The 21,867-nt window shown below is 43.7% G+C and overlaps 1 protein-coding gene across 1 annotated transcript in view; it reads right to left on the reverse strand.

Moving 5' to 3' along the window:
* The window catches only part of SMARCD2 (SWI/SNF related BAF chromatin remodeling complex subunit D2), a 48,839-nt gene that overhangs the window by 8,888 nt on the left and 18,084 nt on the right, over positions 1–21,867 (reverse strand). The window contains exons 3-9 of the mRNA XM_077252710.1: positions 11,950–12,134; positions 10,730–10,772; positions 10,260–10,382; positions 7,497–7,616; positions 4,953–5,048; positions 2,525–2,626; positions 1,899–2,060 (exon numbers count right to left, since the gene is read on the reverse strand). Of these exons, the coding sequence (XP_077108825.1) occupies positions 1,899–2,060; positions 2,525–2,626; positions 4,953–5,048; positions 7,497–7,616; positions 10,260–10,382; positions 10,730–10,772; positions 11,950–12,134 (831 nt within the window). The remainder of the gene's footprint in view (positions 1–1,898; positions 2,061–2,524; positions 2,627–4,952; positions 5,049–7,496; positions 7,617–10,259; positions 10,383–10,729; positions 10,773–11,949; positions 12,135–21,867) is intronic.

Raw genomic sequence — 21,867 nt, forward strand, 5'->3', positions numbered from 1 at the left:
TCCTACAGACACTAAGCAAGAACTGGTTAGCTGAGGGCCAGCAGGAGGGTGTATACTGCAGGGGAGGAGCTAACTTTCTTTGTATCACTTAGTGTCCTCCTAGTGGCAAGCAGCATAACACCAACGGTCTGTGTCCCCCAATGAGGCGAAGGAGAAAGATGGGTCGAGTCTTTGATCCCTGCTTTCCCTAAGGCCAGTCTCACACGTCCAGATAATTCCGGTACCGGAAAAATCGGTACCGGAGTTATCCGTGTCCGTGTGGTCACGTGGCACATCAGTGTGGCACACGTGCAGCAGCCGTGTGCCGCCCGTGTGCACGGACCGTGCAGGAGACAGCGCTACAGTAAGCGCTGTCCCCAGCGTGTGGTGCTGAAGCCGGAATTCATTCCTTCTCTCCAGCAGCGTTCGCTGGAGAGAAGGAATGAAAAATCAATGTTTTTTAATTTTTTTGTGGTTAAAATAAAGTTCCTGGTTACATCCCGCCTCCCACCCCCTGTGCGCCCGCCCGCTGGCATTAAAATACTCACCCAGCTCCCGCGATGCTTCCTCTCAGCGTCGCAGCTTGTCCTGTATGAGCGGTCACGTGGTGGAGTGAGTGAGTATTTTAATGCGAGCGGGCGGGCGCTCAGGGGGTGGGAGGCGGGATGTAACCAGGAACTTTATTTTAACCACAAAAAAAATAAAAAAACATTGATTTTTCATTCGTTCGCTGGAGAGAAGGAATGAATTCTGGCCTCAGCACCACATGCAGGGAGGAGAGCGCTTAACTCTAGCTCTGTCTCCTGCAACGTCCGTGTGGTACTCAGTCGGCACACGGGCGGCACACGGACAGCATCCGTGTGCGGTACGTGTTTACACGGACCCATTGACTTTAATGGGTCCGTGTGATCCGTGCGCTCCCACGAACACTGACATGTCTCCGTGTTTTTCAAACGGACACACGGTCCGTGAAAACACGCGGACATGTGCAGAGACACATTTATTTTAATGTGTCTACGTGAGTCAGTGTCTCCGGTACGTGAGAAAACTGTCACCACACGTACCGGAGCCACTGACGTGTGAAACCGGCCTAACGGTGTATTCAGCTGAGTAATAACCTTAAAAGGGGTATTTTCAAGTTATGCCCTAAATAGGGGATCATTTTGTTATCGCTGGGAGCTAGACTGCTGTGACCCCCAGTGATCCCAATAACTGAGGCTCTTCAGGGTCCCATGTGAATGGAGCAGTGGTCGATAATCCACATCATTATTATTATTATACATTTTTATAGCGCCATTTATTCCATGGCGCTTTACATGTGAAAAAGGGGGCAAATATAGACAAATACATTAAACATGAGCAAAAATCAAGGCACACAGGTACATAAGGAGGGAGGACCCTGCCCGCGAGGGCTCACAGTCTGCAGGGGATGGGTGAGGATGCAAAAGGAGAGGGTAGAGCTGGTTGTGTGATTCAGTATGTTGAGGATCAATGCAGGCTGTAGGCTTGTCGGAAGAGGTGGGTCTTCTGGTTCTTTTTGAAGGTTTCTATGGTAGGCTAGAGTCTGATGTGTTGGGGTAGAGAGTTCCAGAGTATCATTCATTCTTAACTGGACTTACAGAAATAGCAAAGCATTGTGCACTCCCACAAGAATGAACGGAGTGGATGTGCACATTATTGACCACTGTTCCATTCGCATGGGGATCTTAAGGGCTCCAGTTCGTTGGACCCCCAACGATTGGAAAGATAATTTTCAAACTTGAGACAAACCATTTAAGGATGTTGGTTCTAATGCAGAATACATGCCAATAGTCTTGTGAATGAGAAGTAGCTCTAGACTTACGCCCCTGTAGTAGTACTAACATATGTGAGGACTTGGCTTTGGTTTCTCAGTGATCAGCATTTGATGACTCTCCTACCTGTCTGAAGTAGCGATTGCAGTTGATGTATTCCTTCTCATGACTGTCTTGCAGCTTGTTAGTCTTAATATACAGCCACAGAGCCTGCATGATGTTGGCACGGGTCTGAGTGTGAACACCCAGCAAGCGCGCCAAGCGGGTGTCCAACTTATACTGAGGAGGCTGCCATCGTAATATGGAAGAAAAGAGAAAGAAAACATTTGCATTAACTGTATACATCCCACTCATATCAATATCTAGTCCACGTGTCACACTTTTGAGCATGGACTACCACTGGTGAGGTCCACAGGAGCCACACAACACATGCCGTCTATTTCAGGAGGAAGTCTTACTACTTCTAACCACACCACATTTTGGCCTATATCTGTTACTTGTTTTAACCTGCAAGAACCAGTTTCTGATACCAGCCATTATAAGCATCCGAAAACCCATAGTGAAAATCTATGTCTTCACATTATACCCTCCGCATGACAACGTGAAATGTGCTGAGGATTTTCTCTTCAGTGTCTGGATGGCATTTCAGGGAAATCTCATCGAAAATGCTGCTACTGTAATACGCAATGGACTTTCAGCTCGTAATTCTGTATTAGCATGCCCTCTTTCTTCTTCCTGTTTTCAGGTCTTACCTGATGATCCAGCATAAGGAGCAGAGTACACTTCACGTTCACATCTCCGGGACGCTTCACCTGGAAGCCATCCGTCTCCTGTGTGGTGGCCATCCTGTGCCACTGTAAGAGGCAGATGATAATAAGAATAATAATGCATCTGTCACCTCAATGCTATTATTTTTAATATCGCTACATCTGACCAGCAGAGAATGAGCAGGCTGCATTCATCTGTGCCACACTCTGTATTAAAGGGGTATTAGACCCCAAACCAGTTAAGGAGATTGTCTGGTACTTTAACATTGATTATCTATCCTTAGGATAGGTCATCAATGTCTGATCAGTGGTGGGTTGTGACACCCAGAGCCCACGATCAGCTGTTCACAGTAGCTGCTGAGTTATAGTAGAACTCCTAATGATATGAATAGGGGGCGGATGTGCAGTACGCGGCTGTGGCTACTATTCTGTCAACAGTGCTGTGCAGTTCCATCCGCCGCCATCGGGAACAGCTGATTGGAGGGGGTGCCGCATGTCACATCCCCATCGATAAGGCATTGATGACCTATCCTAAGGATAGACCATCAATGCTAAAGTACTGGACAACCTCTTTAACACCTGTGTATTAGATCGGTGTGGGCACCACCTCTGGGACTTAGCTGAGCGCTCCCACAGACAAAAGAAAAGAAAGGAAACTAGCCTTACAATGATGACTCCAAGAGATACACTTGCTAGATAATATTTTGTTTAAGTTGGAGTACCACTTTAAGCATATTTATTTGACTACGTATAATAGGTGAGCAAGCTGAAGACAGATGGTAGGGAGTAAGACTGCAGGATCAGGTTACAGGCTTGTAGCCTGTTACCATGGAGACACATAAATGTATATAGGAGCCGACAATAAAAACAGTTAAGGTACCTTCACACTAAACGATATCGCTAGTGATCCGTGACGTTGCAGCGTCCTGGATAGCGATATCGTTGAGTTTGACAGGCAGCAGCGATCAGGATCCTGCTGTGATATCGCTGGTCGTTGGTTAAAGTTCAGAACTTTATTTGGTCGTCAGATCGCCGTGTATCGTTGTGTTTGACAGCAAAAGCAACGATGCCAGCGATGTTTTACAATGGTAACCAGGGTAAATATCGGGTTACTAAGCGCAGGGCCGCGCTTAGTAACCCGATGTTTACCCTGGTTACCATCGTAAAAGTTAAAAAAACAAACAGTACATACTCACCTTCTGATGTCTGTCACACGTCCCTCGCCGTCCGCTTCCCGCACTGACTGAGTGCCGGCCGTAAAGTAAAAGTACAGCACAGCGGTGACATCACCGCTCTGCTGTTAGGGCCGGCGCTCAGTCAGTGCAGGGAAGCGGACGCCGGGGGACGCGAATGTAAGTATGTACTGTTTGTTTTTTTACATTTTACACTGGTAACCAGGGTAAACATCGGGTTACTAAGCGCGGCCCTGCGCTTAGCAACCCGATGTTTACCCTGGTTACCCGGGGACCTCGGCATCGTTGGTCGCTGGAGAGCTGTCTGTGTGACAGATCTCCAGCGACCACACAGCGACGCTGCAGCGATCGGCATCGTTGTCTGTATCGCTGCAGCGTCGCTTAGTGTGAAGCTACCTTAAGAGTTTGTTACAGTGACCCTTGGGAATAAAAGGTGACCATACATTTCTAAAGTATAATTACACTACCTTGTGGCCTCCATTTGCTTCCCGCAGCCTCTTCTGGTGAGATCGTAGTTAATTCTCCTGCATCTAAGATGGCGTGAGTAGTGCAGTGGCAAGGATAAACTAAGCCTCCACTGCCATTCGTATCCCAACACACAGGAGAGACAAGGGGAATATGTGATCTGGACTTACCTTGTCACCAGCAGCCATAATGGATGCAGGAGGAATGAAGGCCGATCTGAGCAGAAGCTGTGGGAGGCAAATTGAGGGCACCAATTTGGGCGACGGTACATGAGAAATGTATAGTCATCCTTCTTTTCCAATAAGGATGGTTGACTTTTTTCTTTTAAACTTTGGATGCATTTGATCAAATACAAAAATAGTTATTACAGCATGTTAACATCCAGCCACGTAATAGGATTGTGGGTACATTTTAATATGTAGGATATTAGCCCTATAAAGGAAATCACGGAGCCGTTAGTAACTGGCATACCGATTGGCCGCCATAATTGTATGATACTTCCACTGTTTGAGTGCTTAGAATGTACTAGTTACAAGCTCACACGGACAGATCACATTGCTATAAGTTATGTTACTATTTTTTATATTTTTTCCAGCATATATTTTATTAATGCATGTGATTGAGCTAAATGTACTGTATATAAATGCTGTACCCTAGAGCGACACACAGAAATGTGTAGAAATCGTGCCCAAACGATATCTATAGGTATACAGAGAACACTGCCATCTGGACCAGTGTCCTTTTATTTCGCTTACCTCCACCAAGTGGTTATCTGGTCCGTAAAGGTCCTTGTCTAGCTCGATGACAAGACTTTTAAAGAATGAAGAGAACTTCCTTTTCTGCTTGCTGGGCTGTAAATGTAGGAATACTCTATAAGTAAGGGACTAACTCTGATCTATCAATACTTGTTAAATGTCGCATAACATTACTATTCTGTAGTTGTACCCGGCATCAGCTATGTGTATTATCAGATGCCATATAGGAGCTGTATTACCTGTCACTACAATCATGACTTGCAGCTAAAGGACTTATTTGCCCATGGTGCTTCAAACCCTTTCCTATGCTTCACCCCACCATTCAAGTTCAAGTTCTTATTTGGGTTATTATTGGCCACCACTAAGGGGAAGCACATGAAAAACAGACTTTAAAAAAATCATATACTTACCTCTTGGACTGACTCTACTCCTCTAATTTTGGACCAGTGTTATGTCATGTGAACTCTGCAGCCAATCACAAGACCACTAGGAGACAGAGCCGCAATTTTGGAAGAGTGGTGCTTCTCCAAAAGGAGGTATGTTTTTTAATTTTATCGTTATGAATTTAGCTGTGAAAAAGGGGCAGTTCAGTCGTAGACAACCTCTTGAAACTCAGGAATAAATCAGTCTTTATGGGGTTTTCTCATCATAAGTGGGTAAAATTAAAAAGTATTCGTAAAAACACACAACTTTGTGATTTATCTCTTGTTAAAAATGCTGTCTTGCTTGCTCTGCTACTGGCTGAAAGTACTAGGCCGTCACATGAGCAGGAGAGATAGGATTGAAAGTCATATGTAGGCCTCATATCTGATGAACAATGGGAGCTCACTTTGGAGAACACAAAGTTGGTCTCTCCGAGATATTCTGAGAGAACCACACAAGTTCTTCATCCTACATCGTACCTATTATCCCACAGCCAAAATGTAAAAGGTTCACCCTTAGCTTCCAAATGTGGCCCCCAAGTGGCATATGGGCTCAGAAACATGCTTTCACCTCCTGTGGAGTTGGCCAGTGATTGGAAGGTACTGGCCCAGGTGGCTAGATTTCTACATGACAGCATGGGGATGTTCGGCACAGAGGACCTGGGGCCTGCCTTTTGTTTATTGTCCCTGAACAGTAGTCCTTGATATTTGATTGAGTCTTTGTTTATTGGTCAGAAGTGTATGGTTGGGCACTGGATGTCTCATAGACTACCCACCATTGCTGAATTGAAATAGTCAGGGAATCTTCACTATGCTTTTAAAAAATCTATGTAAATATGTCGGCCTGCCTTGATAAGAATACTGAAAGCTGGGGTAGACGGGTTGAGTCCCTTCTGACTGCTTAGTGTTATCCCTGTGTCACCTCAAGCATATTTCTTGGGTTCCCTTTACCATCGATGGAATCAGACAGACACACAGCAGAAGAAGTTGATTTCTTTTTTCTCTTGTGTTATTGTTGGATTTGTTTCTACTCAGATCTGCTTCATATCTGCACTCATTGTACAGAACTTCTGTATGCTGCATATGACATGTGGATATACTTTTAATATTGTCTTCTTTGTATACGGATGTATACACTGTGCGTGATTATCTCCTTCATATGCTGTAATGTGATGTGCACTTCAACCTGTTATTTCTTAATAAACTTTATCTGTTTAAAAAAATCCTCTCTTGTAGTGAATAATAGAAAGATGTTTAATTGTATTGTTTACAGCTCATTTTCTATGTTACCAGCCACCTCAGCAGTCTATCAGCGATGGCTGGTTTCCTAGGCATGAAACACGCTTACAAGCTCATTTTTGTTGTTGCAAGTGCCTCTCCAAAGCTGGCTGGATCGCTTTGAAGCTAATCAGTGCACTCTTCCAGCAGGGAAAAGCTACTTCTGCATTCAGCACTAGAGAGCGCACAGATCAGACCAGCGACTCAGCATTGCTGCTGGTCCAAAGTATTAATATTCAAGTGCACACCATCTGTCAGAATGCAGAAAGCTGCAAGGCAGAGGAGCGATGTGCTCCTGAATATAGAAGATGAGAATAAGGCCGGTGTGATGCTAGAAACTCGCGCAAATCTCTCGCACCAATACCCGGCACTGCCGTTGGCACTCGGGACCGGAGCTTGCGGCTGCATGTATTTCTATGCAGCCGCACACTCCAGTCCCGAGTGCCGGCGGCAGTGCCGGGTATTGATACAAGACACTTGCGCGAATTTCTCGCATCACACATGCAAGTGTGACCCCGGCCTAACCCTTTCATTAATTTCCTTAGCTTCCTTTAGGGACTACTGCAGAAAACCAGAAAAATATCATATAAAGGGGAAGCTCTGCAAAAGAACAGAACCTGGACTTCTAAAACCATGTCATAAAGTATTTTATCTCCAAAAGTATTTCAATAATCTCATTATCACAGCAAGGATCAACCATTCTGGGAGCCATAACCATCACAGTTCATAGACAAAAGAGGTATATGTCAGTGAGTGCCTAACAGCGAGGTATGGTACTCCGGTGTGTGAGCAGAGAAGTGTATGATGACATGAAGCCCTCATTAGCAAAATTACTCATACTTACATCTTCCAACAATTTGCCTTCAACCCGTAGCTCCCAGGAGCTGATTTTTTCTGCTTCCTCTCCGTCAGGTTTGCCTGGAGTGAAAGTATTGGAAATATATATCCTCAGCTTACGCTTTTGCTGTAAAGTAAGAAGAGAGTTAAAAAACTGGGCATTGGATAAGGTGATATATGAACTTATGAAATCTCTTTTATCCCCAATTTACTCATAAATTAAATCAAAGACAAAATATTAAATACATAATTGACTTTATGAAAGTAACGTAACAATATCACAAGGGACAGTAAATCATTAGAAAGACACATATCACACATGTTCTGTGCAAATATATATATACAGAAATGCCTAACCATCAGCCCCATAAAATTAAAGTAAGGCTACTTTCACACTAGCGTTAACTGCATTCCGTCACAATGCGTCGTTTTGCCGAAAAAACGCATCCTGCAAAAGTGTTTGCAGGATGCGTTTTTTCACCATTGATTAACATGAAGCGACGCATTGTGACGGAATGCCACACGTCGCACCCGTCCTGCGACGGATGCGTCGTGCAGTGGCGGACCGTCAGGAGCAAAAAACGCTACATGTAACGTTTTTTGCTCACGACGGTCCGCTTTTTCCGACCGCGCATGCGCGGCCGGAACTCCGCCGGAACTCCGCCCCCACCTCCCCGCACTTCCCCGCACATCACAATGGGGCAGCGGATGCGCTGGAAAAATGCATCCGCTGCCCCCGTTGTGCGGCGGAGACCACGCTAGCGTCGGCCCGACGCACAGCGACGGGCCGAGCCCGACGCTAGTGTGAAAGAAGCCTAAGACTTCAGGCAAAGTGGATACATTGTGTTATATCTAGTGCATGGCCTCAGTGAGCAAATCATGACACAGTGGTTCAAATAGCACCAAAAAGAGGATCTGTGTTATGTTGTTATTTCAGACCACGCACTTGGCATATACTAAGAATATCAATTTTGCTTGCAATGCTCATTTGAATGAATAATTTAGTCCACTTTAAAGGATTGTCCAGTCTTCTGAAAAAAGTTTGCAATCACTCTATATGACTCCAATTCTGGATCTTTACTGTGTGCACGGCACACACTATTAGCATTCTCTGATGCCGGCGAAAGCAGGAGGTCACGTAACTGCAAGTATGCAATTTGCATACTTCTGCCACATTCCTACTAGACATGTACAGCCTCACTCAATTCACTTATACTGAGGAAGGGTGAACAACTCTAGTCGGCATATGACCGCAAGTATGCAAATCATATACTTTTGGTTACATGACCAATTGGTCACGCCAGCAATATCAGAGGATCCTGACAGCATGCCCCTTTACGAAATACTGGACAGCGTGCCCCTTTACACAATACTGGACAGCGTGCCCCTTTATACAATACTGGAGAGAGCCCCCCTTTACACAATACTGGACAGTACGCCCCTTTACACAATACTGGACAGAGCCCCCCTTTGCACAGTACTGGACAGAGCCCTCCTTTACACAACACTGGAGATAGCACCCCTTTACACAATACTGGACAGAGCCCCCCTTTACACAATACTGGAGAGAGCGTCCCTTTACACAATAATGGAGAGAGCCCCCCCATTACACAACACTGGACATAGCCCCCTTTACACAATACTGGAGAGAGCGTCCCTTTACACAATAATGGAGAGAGCCCCCCCATTACACAACACTGGACATAGCCCCCTTTACACAATACTGGAGAGAGCGTCCCTTTACACAATAATGGAGAGAGCCCCCCATTACACAACACTGGACATAGCCCCCTTTACACAATACTGGACAGAACGCCCCTTTTACACAATACTGGAGAGAGCCCCCCTTTACACAATACTGGACAGAGCACCCTTTTACACAATACTGGACAGAGCCCCCTTTACACAATACTGGAGAGAGCCCCCCTTTACACAATACTGGACAGTACGCCCCTTTACACAATAATGGAGAGAGCCCCCCCATTACACAATACTGGACATAGCCCCCTTTACACAATAGTGGAGAGAGCGCCCCTTTACACAATACTGGAAAGAGCCCCCCTTACACAATACTGGAAAGAGCCCCCCTTTACACAATACTGTAGAGAGAGCGCCCTTTTACATAATACTGGACAGAGCCCCCCTTTATACAATACTGGAGAGAGCTCCCCTCCACACAATACTGGACAGAGCCCCCGTTTTACACAATACTGGACAGTGCGCCCCTTTACACAATGCTGGACAGTGCGCCCTTTTACACAATACTGGACAGAGCCCCCCTTTTACACAATACTGGACAATGCGCCCCTTTACACAATGCTGGAGAGAGCACCCCTTTACACAATGCTGGAGAGAGCGCCCCTTTACACAATGCTGGAGAGAGCGCCCCTTTACACAATGCTGGAGAGAGCCCCCCTTTACACAATGCTGGAGAGAGCCCCTTTGTGAGCAGACCAGGACATTTTGTGCACAGTTATGTTACATCTTCAGATTTCCATAGCTTTTTCATGTCAGAATAATGTAGCATGGTGCTGTAATTTATCCAGTAAAAAGAAGATACAGAACCTGACAGAAACCTAAAAAAAATATTATACGTAAAAAAATGGTATCTGAAAAAAAAAACAATCATAGCAGTCATGGGTTCTGTAATAAATAGTTGTCAAGTACAGCACCTAAACCATTTATATGACTTGGAAAAGAAATTGAAATCAACGTTCCCAAGGTTTCAAACACATCTCTCCTCCAGCCTCCCCGTCATCACTCATCTTACAGTCAGAGGTTTCTTGATGGCATCTTGGATCTCCATCCTCTTCCTGGCAATTGTCTGATCTAATTTTCGCTCAAAAGCTAAGAGATCCATATATGCCTGTGACTCTGGGACTAGCTCTCGGATCTGCCAAGAAGAAAGAAGAGGTAAGAGGAGATGTAAAAATGGAAACTGTCCCATAAATAAAGGTCATAAAACAAACACACGTCCCAATGAACTCAATGTTTACTTTCATTTTCAAATGGGTATTCTGAATTTATATAACTTGACAAGATTTCTGTGTTTTTTCTTATTATTATAATTATGAATTATAGATAGTGATAAAAAAAGAAAAAAAATACATTGAAGTGTAAAACCTGATTTAAATAATAGGTCATTTTCTCATTTAAGAAGTCAGTGAATACATTTTATTTGCAAAAATAAAAAGGGAAATTCTAAAGGAAATTGAAGTAGGTGATAAATCAGAAACTTACCCTCTGAGGTAAAACCTTATCCGCCATTTTCCTTCTCTTCATTCTAGAAAAATCAATAAGCGACTAGTAATTAAGCTGTGTAAAATGCGGCATAATCTTACAAAGCACTAATGTATTTAAAGGAGTTGTTCGCTTTGGACAATCCCTATTTATTTGAAGAGTCCTTGACAAAATGTTCCCTTGCTGGTAAAATCTGGAGAGCGGCTGTGGGGAAACCGGGGAGTAAGTTTACACGGACCAACTGACAGCACCATATGATCACAGATCAATAAAGCTTTACCTATTGGCGGTCATTTAACAGCCTGTTTACACAGGCAGACCAAAGTAAATGGCATTCACTGAACAAACTGTAGTAGAGCTGTAATAGATCATTCAGTGCACATTGGCTGCCATAGTTCTCAACAGTGCGAGTCCTGTTTACACAAAAGATGATCCTTAGTGCTACGCAAAAGATCATTTCACCCGACGAATAAGAGTTTTACTCATTCATAGCGCGATCAGCAAGACACTGCAAGACAATTGTAAAACGATAGTTTTTAAGAACGCTCATCCACGATTATCCTTCAGTGTAAATGCAGCTTAAGGTTGGTATCAAACAACTGTGCAATATGACTGCGGGTCTCCTGAGCAGAACTCAATACTCTCATATACCCCAATGAAGCTGTGGAGTATGGATATCGCGATCCGTACTCAGTCCGTGAATGTCAGACATGTTAAACTGACCTAAGTGTGTCATTTTTCTGCAGCGCCATCACAGAAGAAATTAAGCATTACACAGTGCCTATTAAAAAGGGGATGTGTACTATAGGACAGGACAGATCCTGCAGAGTTAGAGCTCTTTCACATGTCCATAATCATCGGTCTGATCTCAGATGGCAATGCGTGGACTGGCTGCATGTCCCCTGACCCCGAGCGTGACAACCTCATAGAAATATATGAAGCTGTCACGCTCGAGAGATGCGTGGCTAGTCTGTCCACTGCCATCTGAGATCGGACCGATTATCATGGACGTCTGAGGAGCCTTAAGACACTCTTTACAGCTACTCTCTTCTCTGCTTCATTGAACACGTGCAGAATCACCACGCGTTCAAAAGCCAGCAGCACTTTGGACGGAGCTGGTATCTGCTGTGTCCAAAGCGCTGCCTATCCGGAACGTGGAAACATATCCTAATTATATAAGTTAATAAAATGCTATGAAATTTTTTCGTACAACTACTCACCCCCTCCTTTGGTTTGGTACAGAAGGATGTCCTTGTGGGGTCATTAGTCTTTTTCTAAATGAATCCATCAACATAGGGTTCATACCAGGTCGCATAGGGGACCCTGGTCCATAAGTGGGGAGCATAGGTGATCCAACCGGCATACCCTGTACAGGCATGCGAGCACCAGGCATCATCCCGGGGCGCTGAAAAAAAAATCAGTAAGAGAATGAAAATCAGAAAAATGGCTGTTATAGCCTAGAGATAAACAGAAATAAAAAGTGAAATCGTTTATTTGATTTACATAGGAATAATTGGTCATAACGATTGTTCTCAGTCATTCCAGTCACAAAGCTGTTCATCGAAACACACCAAGCCACGCCATCTGTTAAAGTGCTTGTAAACTTTATTAGCGGTACGCTTTGAGAAACAGAACACGTACAGTAGGTTTGTAATATAAGCTGCATTAAAAAGCACGGCGCAATACAAGCACTAGAGAAATTTTAATTGAAGATACGATTTAATTGTACGATTTTACATTAATTTTTGCAGCTCATGTAAAAAAAAAAAAAGTAAAAAATGAACAAAATAGTGTAGATCTCCTATGCAGAACAATGTGTCTCCATGGTTAAAGGCTGTGTGAAGTTTGAACTCTAGTGATGTTATGATACATTTTCCCCCTTGGGAGATGTGGCCAATTTTTAGTTTCTTTTTGCTTTCATTTTTGCCTCCCCTTCTGCCAAGATTCCTAACTTTCATGAGTTTTACAGTCAATAAAGTTGTAACAAAGCTTGTTTTTGTGGTACAATATTTTTGAGGTCCATAAAAATTTTTGATCTCTTTTAATTCCCTTTTTTTCGTGCAGAGCAACAAATAAACATTTCTATTTTTTTCAAATTTCAATATTCACTGTATGGGATTAATACAGTTCTGCTTTATTAGTTCAGACAATGATGCTATACTACTGTAAATATGTAACTTTTTTCATTTTTTTTAGATTTCGCTATTTATGTTTTCATAAAAAAAGGGGGCGATTTAAAGAGAACCTGACATGTGATTCACATTGCCCAAACTATGAGCAGCATAAAGTGGTATATGTGCAAACAGAGTTTTGTTTAGGAATTATTTTTTTATAATAATTGGAAAAAAAAGATCGAAAGACTGTTTCTATATATGAGTGGGATTTTTTTCCGCTTAAGGTTTTGAAAAGTGCCCAATGGGAAAAAAGAAAGTGCATGTCAAGTCTTTTAAATGACTCCTGATGAAATCTGCTCAAAACGAGGCACTGTCCAATCAGAAAGCTGCAAAACACTAAAGGAAAAAAATCTTAGAAAACTCAGCAAAAACTCTTCAAGAAATGAAACACTCCATCAAAAACTCCTCAATAAAGAGGCATTTCCTGAATTGGTTTCTACTAGAAAACTCTCATAGCTTTTCAGAGCTTTTGATTGCCTCAAAAAAGATCTATGTGGTCATACTGTGAGTCCAGCTTGGTCATTTCATCCAAGTACGAGTCTCAGATAGAGCGTACATTTATAAGACAGTGGAGGACCACGACACTGGGAAAGCAAGTCCAAAAGGTCGGCCACCGTCAACTTCTCCACGCACTGCTCCTTTTGAGTGACAAGTTTCTCCCTATGTGTGTACAGGAAGAGCCATGTCAGTTATGGGTAGCGGGGCAGGGAACATCCACCGGGATCTGGCCTCTTAGACTAGTCACCTGTGTCTCATGGCCATAACGTTTCAGAGTAAATCATTCCTGCCTTAAAAGACTGAGCCAGACTATGATTCATGCTGTCTTGTGGTTCGGCATCATGAATATGATGTCAGACTCCCTTTATCATTGTTATCACTAACCCAATCATTAAGGTTTGGTCCTGATGAAGAGGTTTGATAACCTTGAAACACATTGAATCGCATTCATGCTGCTATAGGAGTTGTGGCTTTCACAACCCTTATACCACTTTCTTACCAGATAAGACCCTATTTGCGCTTTTTGTCTCACAAGTTTTAGCATAGGCTCCATTTAAGCATTTACATTTTTTTGGGGAAGGGGTTTGGCGTAGTATTAATTATCAGTATTAATTATCAGTATTATTTATATTTTTTTATATTTTTAATTAATCCGTTCAACATGTGCCGTATATATATGGCGCCGCGGGAGCTGTGTTCCCGCAAACCACAGTATATATATGGCATCGTAATTGCATGGGCTCTTTCTGAGCACCACAGCGATCGAGTGGGGTATCAGCTCTATGTGAGAGCTAACATCCTGCAGTCACACCCACGATCGGTCTTAGCACCAGTCACGAGCGTTTAACCTCTGTGATGCTGCTGTCAATAGTGACAGCGATATCGTGGTGAATCACAGGGGGAGGGAGCTCCTTCTGTGCTTTCATTGGCACAATGCGATGCGATCACATTATGCTGATGAGACACCATGGTGACCCAAGGCCGAGAGATGGCAACGGAGTCACCCAGGGACGGTGGCCTGTAAACTCATGCTGAACGCACAAGCTGACACTCCTCCTCTCTGCATGTCAGACGTTGCTCTGCAATGTAGAAGAATTGCAAAGTATTAGATCAGCGATGTGTCAGTGTAAAGTTGATGTCTCATCCTGGGACAATGTAAAAAAGTAAAAAAAATGTAATGTAAAAAGTTAAAAATCACAAACTAAAGAACAAAAAAAGGCCATAGGGCCTGTGATTAGGCGGTGTCCGTGTCGACCACAGTTTTGTGCACTTCTGAAAGTAGGACACTGCTGAAGAGAGGCCAGACGGAGTCCAGAGCAACTCTCCGGCCTCACTATAGTGAAGTGCTCAGCGTTGAGTGCAGGATAAATGTGATCCGAAATGTTATGTAAAATGCTCTCAATAAAAGCTTCAACTCAATCCACAAAAAAAGCAAGTCCCCATTTTTAGTACAAAGGCTCTGGAAAAGCAAAAATGGCTCCTTGTCCCCCCAAAAGAAATTCAGCAAATTATGTGCTCACTAATCCAAATGCCCCCTCCGTTCTGAGGCCCAGTGTGTCTAAACCACATTTAGCATCCACATGTTTGGCATTTCTGTAGTGATGAGAGTCCACCTAATTTATGGGTGCGTGTCTCCAGGAGCATGAACTGGTAACTACAATGTATTGAGCACTATAGTCTACTGGTCATTACAATGGCAGTTTACACTCAGCAAAATACATTACTGCTTGTTTCTGGAAAGCACTTATGTAGTCAAAATCATAAATACACCTGAAGATAAATTCCCAGAAGGGTATAATTTATAAAATGGGGTCACTTGAGGGGGAATTCTGATTTTTTAACACTTACATGGGTTCTGTACATGGAGTCCACAAACTATTCTAGGAAAATCTGCCCTTCGTCCCTCCCGAATCTTGCTGTGTGATTCTGTGACACACCTGTGATGTCAATGTGATCACCTCTAGATTCATTGAGAGGTGTAGTTTGTAAAATGGGTTCACTTATGGGGGGTTCTGCTGGACTAGCACCTCAGGGGCTCTACCAATGTGACATGGCACCATCAAAGCAGTCCAGCTAAATCTAAACTTCAATATGGCGCTGCTTCCCTTCTGAGCTTTGTATTGCGCCTCAAAAGTAGTCTTCGACCATATACAGGGTATCGGTGTACTCCGGATACATTGCAAAAAAAAAACTGAGGGGTCCATTTTCTCCCGTTACCCTTGAGAAAATGCAAAATTTGGGGCGAAAAAACAGTTTTGTTGGAATTTTTTTTTCATTGAAAAACTGGAGCAAGTTCAGAAAAGAGCTACCAGTATGGTAAGCGGACTGCAAAGTATGTCCTACGAAGAATGGGTTTTTTGCAAAAAAGAAGGCTAAGAGGAGACTTAATAGCTGTTTAAAAAATATCTGAAGAGATGTCACAGTGTAGAGGGATCATCATTATTCTCATTTGCACATGGAATTACGAGAAATAATGAGAAGCAATGGAATGAAACTGAAAGGGAGAAGATACAAATTAGATATTAGAAAAAACTTTTTGACAGTGAGAGTGATCAATGAATGGAACAGGCTGCCACGAGAGGTGGTGAGTTCTCCTTCAATGGAAGTCTGTCTTGAGGTTCCTTACAACTCTAACATTCTATGATAAACTTCTAAGAAACACCTGGGGGTTCAAGGTGCTCACCACACATCTAGATAAGTTTCCTGAGGGGTCAGTTTTCAAAATGGTGTCACTTGTGGGTGGTTTCCACTGTTTAGGTACATGAGGGTCACTCCAAACACGACAGGGTGTCCGCTAATTATTAAAGCATGTTTTGCATTCAAAAAGTCAAATGGCGCTCCTTCCCTTCTAAGCCCTGCCGTGTGCCCAAACAGTAGTTTTCCTCCACATTTGGGGTATCGGCATGCACAGGTCCATTTTCACCTGTAACCCTTGTGAAAGTAAAAAAAATTAGGTCTAAAGGAAAATTTTTGTGAAAAAAAGTTAAATGTTTATTTTTTCCTTTCACATTTCTGTGAAACACCTGAAGGGTTAATAAACTTCTTGAACGTGGTTTTGAGCACCTTGAGGGGGTGCAGTTTTTACAATGGTATCACTTGTTCGAATTTCTGTCATATAGGCCCCTCAAAGTCACTTCAAATGTGATGTGGTCCCTAAAAAAATGGTTTTGTAAATTTTGTTGGAAAAAGGAGAAATCTCAGTGATCAACAGTGATTAAAATGAGCCAATAGGAAAAATTTACCGGCCGGCAGATCTCGGCGGGCGCACTGTGCATGCGCCTGCCATTTTTTTTTCCCAGGAAGATAACGCCAGGTAGGGGTCTGATCGGGAAGAACCGGGGTATAGTGGAGGTACCCGGGTGTCTCGGTGGACATCATTCTCTCTCTCTCCTCTGACATGTATATCGTGTCAGAAGAGAATAATAATAATCTTTATTTATATAGCGCCAACATATTCCGCAGCGCTTTACAGTTTAACAGTTTCAAACGCAAGTCATAAGTAGCAACGTTAACAATACAATAATTAAAGCAAAATAAGACGACCCTGCTCGTGAGAGCTTACAATCTACAATGAGCTGGGGGGGATACAAAGTACAGGAGCTTATTTACAATGATGTATGTACAATGATGGTCCAGCCATCTTCAGGGGGTGGGGGATAGATGGAGATAGTGAATTTGGCTACACACGTGCCCTTACACATAAAATTACTTTTATTAGGGAATGTAATAGGCCGCTCTGAAGAAATATGTTTTGAGGGAGCACCTAAAACTATGCAAATTGTGGAAGGTCCTAATTTCTTAGGGTAGAGCATTCCAGAGGATTGGCGCAGCGCGGGAGAAGTCTTGGAGTTGGGAGTGGGAGGTACGGATTAGTGCAGAGGTTAGTCGAAAGTCGTTTGCAGAGCGCAGCGGTCGGCTAGGTCGATGGACAGAAATGAGGGAGGAGATGTAAGGGGGTGCCGCACTGTGGAGAGCTTTGTGGGTGAGAACAAGTACTTTCAAGAGCAAAAAATCATTAAAACAGCCAGCACACTTTTTTTTTTGTTATCACCGTTATTAACTGAATAGCGGCAAATTGCAATCACGTGATCAGACACCAGAAAATCCGGCCCTGATCATGTTCTCCAGGGTCTCAGCTATCCCGTTAACCGAGACCCTGCAGATTGGGGGGGGGGGGTGCTACAGCTCTATTCCCGATTGCCGGGAATAAGTACCCCTACCGGCAGCCGTTTTAATGCGTAGCTAAGGGGTTAAATAGCAAAACTACAAGACCCAGAATGCCAGCACAGAATATCTAGGCTCCAGGGGAGTTTAGGTTTGTCAAAAACTAGACTGTCACCAATCACTGCAAGTACACTACCCCATTTCACAGACACATAACTCAGTAATGGACGCTGAGCTGACCAGGACGTTCATTCTCTGGCTGTAACAAGCTTCTGGAGACTTCCACATATTTCACCTGAACCTCCAGGGTATTCAAAATGATGGCTCTGAATCTCACTGGTCGTTGTGTGTCATGTGACCGCAGTGCATTATGGGATTTTAGTTCGCTTCTAGGTACTTCACAGCCTTCCAGGATCTGGAACTACATGTTCCATGATGCATTACTCAGATATTTAGGCACCATTTTTCCAATGTTATGACATGCTTATTTAATTGCCTATGTCAATTGTTAAAGACGCATTGCTTGCATAATTAGCCTATGTGCCAGGACTGTTTAATTAAAAGCGAATTACAGTAAATAATCTATTACGTCAGACTTCTATAATACACGTATTAAGAACGAGCAGTCCCATAAGCATAGCGTGTGTTTACTGTCTGACAGGATTGTTTGTGCTGAAGCCGATGGCATGTACTGTTCTGCAGATAAAATGTGAATTATACATGCATAAGGCTGATTTACTACCACAGGGCTGTAAACTGTGTCTTCCGAGGTGATTTATATCCCAAACTTTGTGATGTTTGTACAGAAATGTGATTTACACATCAGCCTTGTGAGGTAGAAATTACAAATAATGTGATTTACATGCAGAGAAAGGAGAATGTTATCTGTAATGTTCAAATGATGAGAGCCGTAATGTGTGGAAAATATCCGGCATATAGGGATGTATAGGAGGATACACTGAGGTGAGAAGTACCTCATATACAAGGATGTATGGGGTATACACTGAGGAGGGAAGTACCCCATATACAAGGATGTATGGGGGATACACTGATGTGAAAAGTACCCCATATACAGTGATATACAGGAGGATACACTGAGGTGAGAAGTACCCCATATACAGGGATGTATAGGAGGATACACTGAGGTGAGAAGTACCCAATATACAGGGATGTATAGGAGGATACACTGAGGTGAGAAGTGCCCCATATACAGTGATATATAGGAGGATACACTGAGGTGAGAAGTACCCCATATACAGGGATGTATAGGAGGATACACTGAGGAGGGAAGTACCCCATATACAGTGATATATAGGAGGATACACTGAAGGGGGAAATACCCCATATACAGGGATGCATATGGGATACACAAGGTGGAAAGTATCCCATATATAGGGATGTATAGGAGGATACACTGAAGGGGGAAATACAAAGATGTATGGGGGATACACTGAGGAGGGAAGTACCCCATATACAAGGATGTATGGGGGATACACTGAGGAGGGAAGTACCCCATATACAGAGATATATAGGAGGAAACACTGATGTGAAAAGTACCCAATATACAGGGATGTATGGAGGATACACTGAGGAGGGAAGTACCCCATATACAGGGATGTATAGGAGGATACACTGAGGTGAGAAGTGCCCCATATACAGTGATATATAGGAGGATACACTGAGGTGAGAAGTACCCCATATACAGGGATGTATAGGAGGATACACTGAGGTGCGAAGTACCCCATATACAGTGATATATTGGAGGATAAACTGAGGTGGGATGTACCCCATATACAGGGATGTATAGGAGGATACACTGAGGTGAGAAGTACCCCATATACAGGGATGTATAGGAGGATACACTGAGGTGAGAAGTGCCCCATATACAGTGATATATAGGAGGAGACACTGAGGTGAGAAGTACCCCATATACAGTGATATATAGGAGGATACACTGAGGTGAGAAGTACCCCATATACAGGGATGTATAGGAGGATACACTGAGGTGCGAAGTACCCCATATACAGTGATATATTGGAGGATAAACTGAGGTGGGATGTACCCCATATACAGGGATGTATAGGAGGATACACTGAGGTGAGAAGTACCCCATATACAGGGATGTATAGGAGGATACACTGAGGTGAGAAGTACCCCATATACAGTGATATATTGGAGGATAAACTGAGGTGGGATGTACCCCATATACAGGGATGTATAGGAGGATACACTGAGGTGGGAAGTACCCCATATACAGTGATATATAGGAGGATACACTGAAGGGGGAAATACCCCATATACAGGGATACATTTGGGATACACAAGGTGGAAAGTATCCCATATACAGGGATGTATAGGAGGATACACTGAAGGGGGAAATACAAGGATGTATGGGGGATACACTGAGGAGGGAAGTACCCCGTATATAGGAATGTATAGGTGGATACACTGAGGGGGAAATACCCCTGAAGTGGCACCTGGCAGCTACCTGCTGCACAAGCCTGACCTCACCTCTAGAGGTTCCAGTGAACACCTAGGTAGCTGCTAGTCATGCCCCTCCAGGGTAGGTCCGGTCCATGGCACAGTGGGTTCACGAACCACGTGCGCTACCTGCATGCATAACATCAACTCCAGGGCCCCACTTTTCAACTACATGTAAATGTGACATTATCCTCAATCACAAGTTTATATAACAATGAACTGTGTCGATTGATAAATTAATAAGTTGCTGCCTTTGTCTGTACATAGTGATTCAAGAGTACTGCTCATATAAGAGGGTGGTGGCCCACTCTTTCAAAGGGGTCCACCAGAGGATTCTCCTCTTCTTCCGTGGGACAGTCCAAGCCTGAATCATCCATCCATGTACAATCCATGTCCCGCCCATATTTGACACCGTAATTGGTAGAAGATTTGCAAATGTATTTATTTTTCAGCATGCAAGAAAATTACTGATTAACTGACACACTAACCAAAAACGGACGTGTGCAACTGTGACACATACATTCATTTGTGCATATGTAGCTCAAGTTTTAGAACAATCTAAACTTCGTCCCACGAATGTTTTCTAATCCACCCCTTAAAATGTTTCCATATACACCAATAGCTAAAGTTTGTGTCATTTATAATCAGGCAGCTGGGAATTCTACATGAGCTGGAATTACATCCAAATGTAAAGTGTGTCTACACAAAGGCAAGCTGAAAGCAACAATATAGATATTGTATCTGCCCAAATGAAGATTTATTATATTTATGCAGAGCAAAAAATGAATTGCAGAGGTTGCTTTAGAGCGTTTGATCACAATGAGGAGTTCTGTCATACAATACTTGAAGTTGTGATACCACTTATATATCACAGTTGTGAGATGATGTAGCCTCATTTGCAACCTATTTAATATTTAAACCACTATTTATTACAATCTATTTAAAATATACCACTTAGGCTTCTTTCACACTAGCGTCGGGCCGACGTTCCCGACGCTAGCGTTGTCTCCGCCGCACAACGGGGGCAGTGGATGCATTTTTCCAGCGCATCCGCTGCCCCATTGTGAGGTGCGGGGAAGCGCGGGGAGGTGGGGGCGGAGTTCCGGCCGCGCATGCGCGGTCGGAAAAAGCGGACCGTCGTGAGCAAAAAACGTTACATGTAGCGTTTTTTGCTCCCGACGGTCCGCCACTGCACGACGCATCCGTCGCACGACGGGTGCTACGTGTGGCAATCCGTCACAATGCGTCGCTTAATGTTAATCAATGGCGAAAAAACGCATCCTGCAAACACTTTTGCAGGATGCGTTTTTTCGGCAAAACGACGCATTGTGACGGAATGCAGTTAACGCTAGTGTGAAAGTAGCCTTAGGCTTCTTTCACACTTCAGTTGTTTGGCGTCAGTCTGCTCCGACATAGTGACGGATCCGTCACAATTGTTGAGAAAACGGTTCTAACGGATCCGGTTTTTTGACGGATCCGTTACTTGGGGGTTGTCTGGGAAAAGTATTTACTTTTTGGAGCATGCGCAATTGAAAAAGCGGATTGGGGCAACGGATCCGCCGAAATGACGGTCGCGACGGATCCGTCGCCCATAGGCGGCCATTCTATTGAATGGCGGACGCGACGGATCCGTCGCGAACCGCCATTTCAGCGCAGACAAAAAACGTTATAATGTCTGTCTATGTGTAGATGACGTCCGCTCAATTTCGACGGATCCGTCACATGGCGGACGGAACGGACGACCATCCGTCACAATCCGTCACTAATGCAAGTCTATGGGAAAATAGCGGATCCGCCCCCCCAAAAAATGGCAGATCCGCT

This window comes from Ranitomeya variabilis, chromosome 4, assembly GCF_051348905.1.
Source record: "Ranitomeya variabilis isolate aRanVar5 chromosome 4, aRanVar5.hap1, whole genome shotgun sequence".
Lineage (NCBI taxonomy): Eukaryota > Metazoa > Chordata > Amphibia > Anura > Dendrobatidae > Ranitomeya > Ranitomeya variabilis.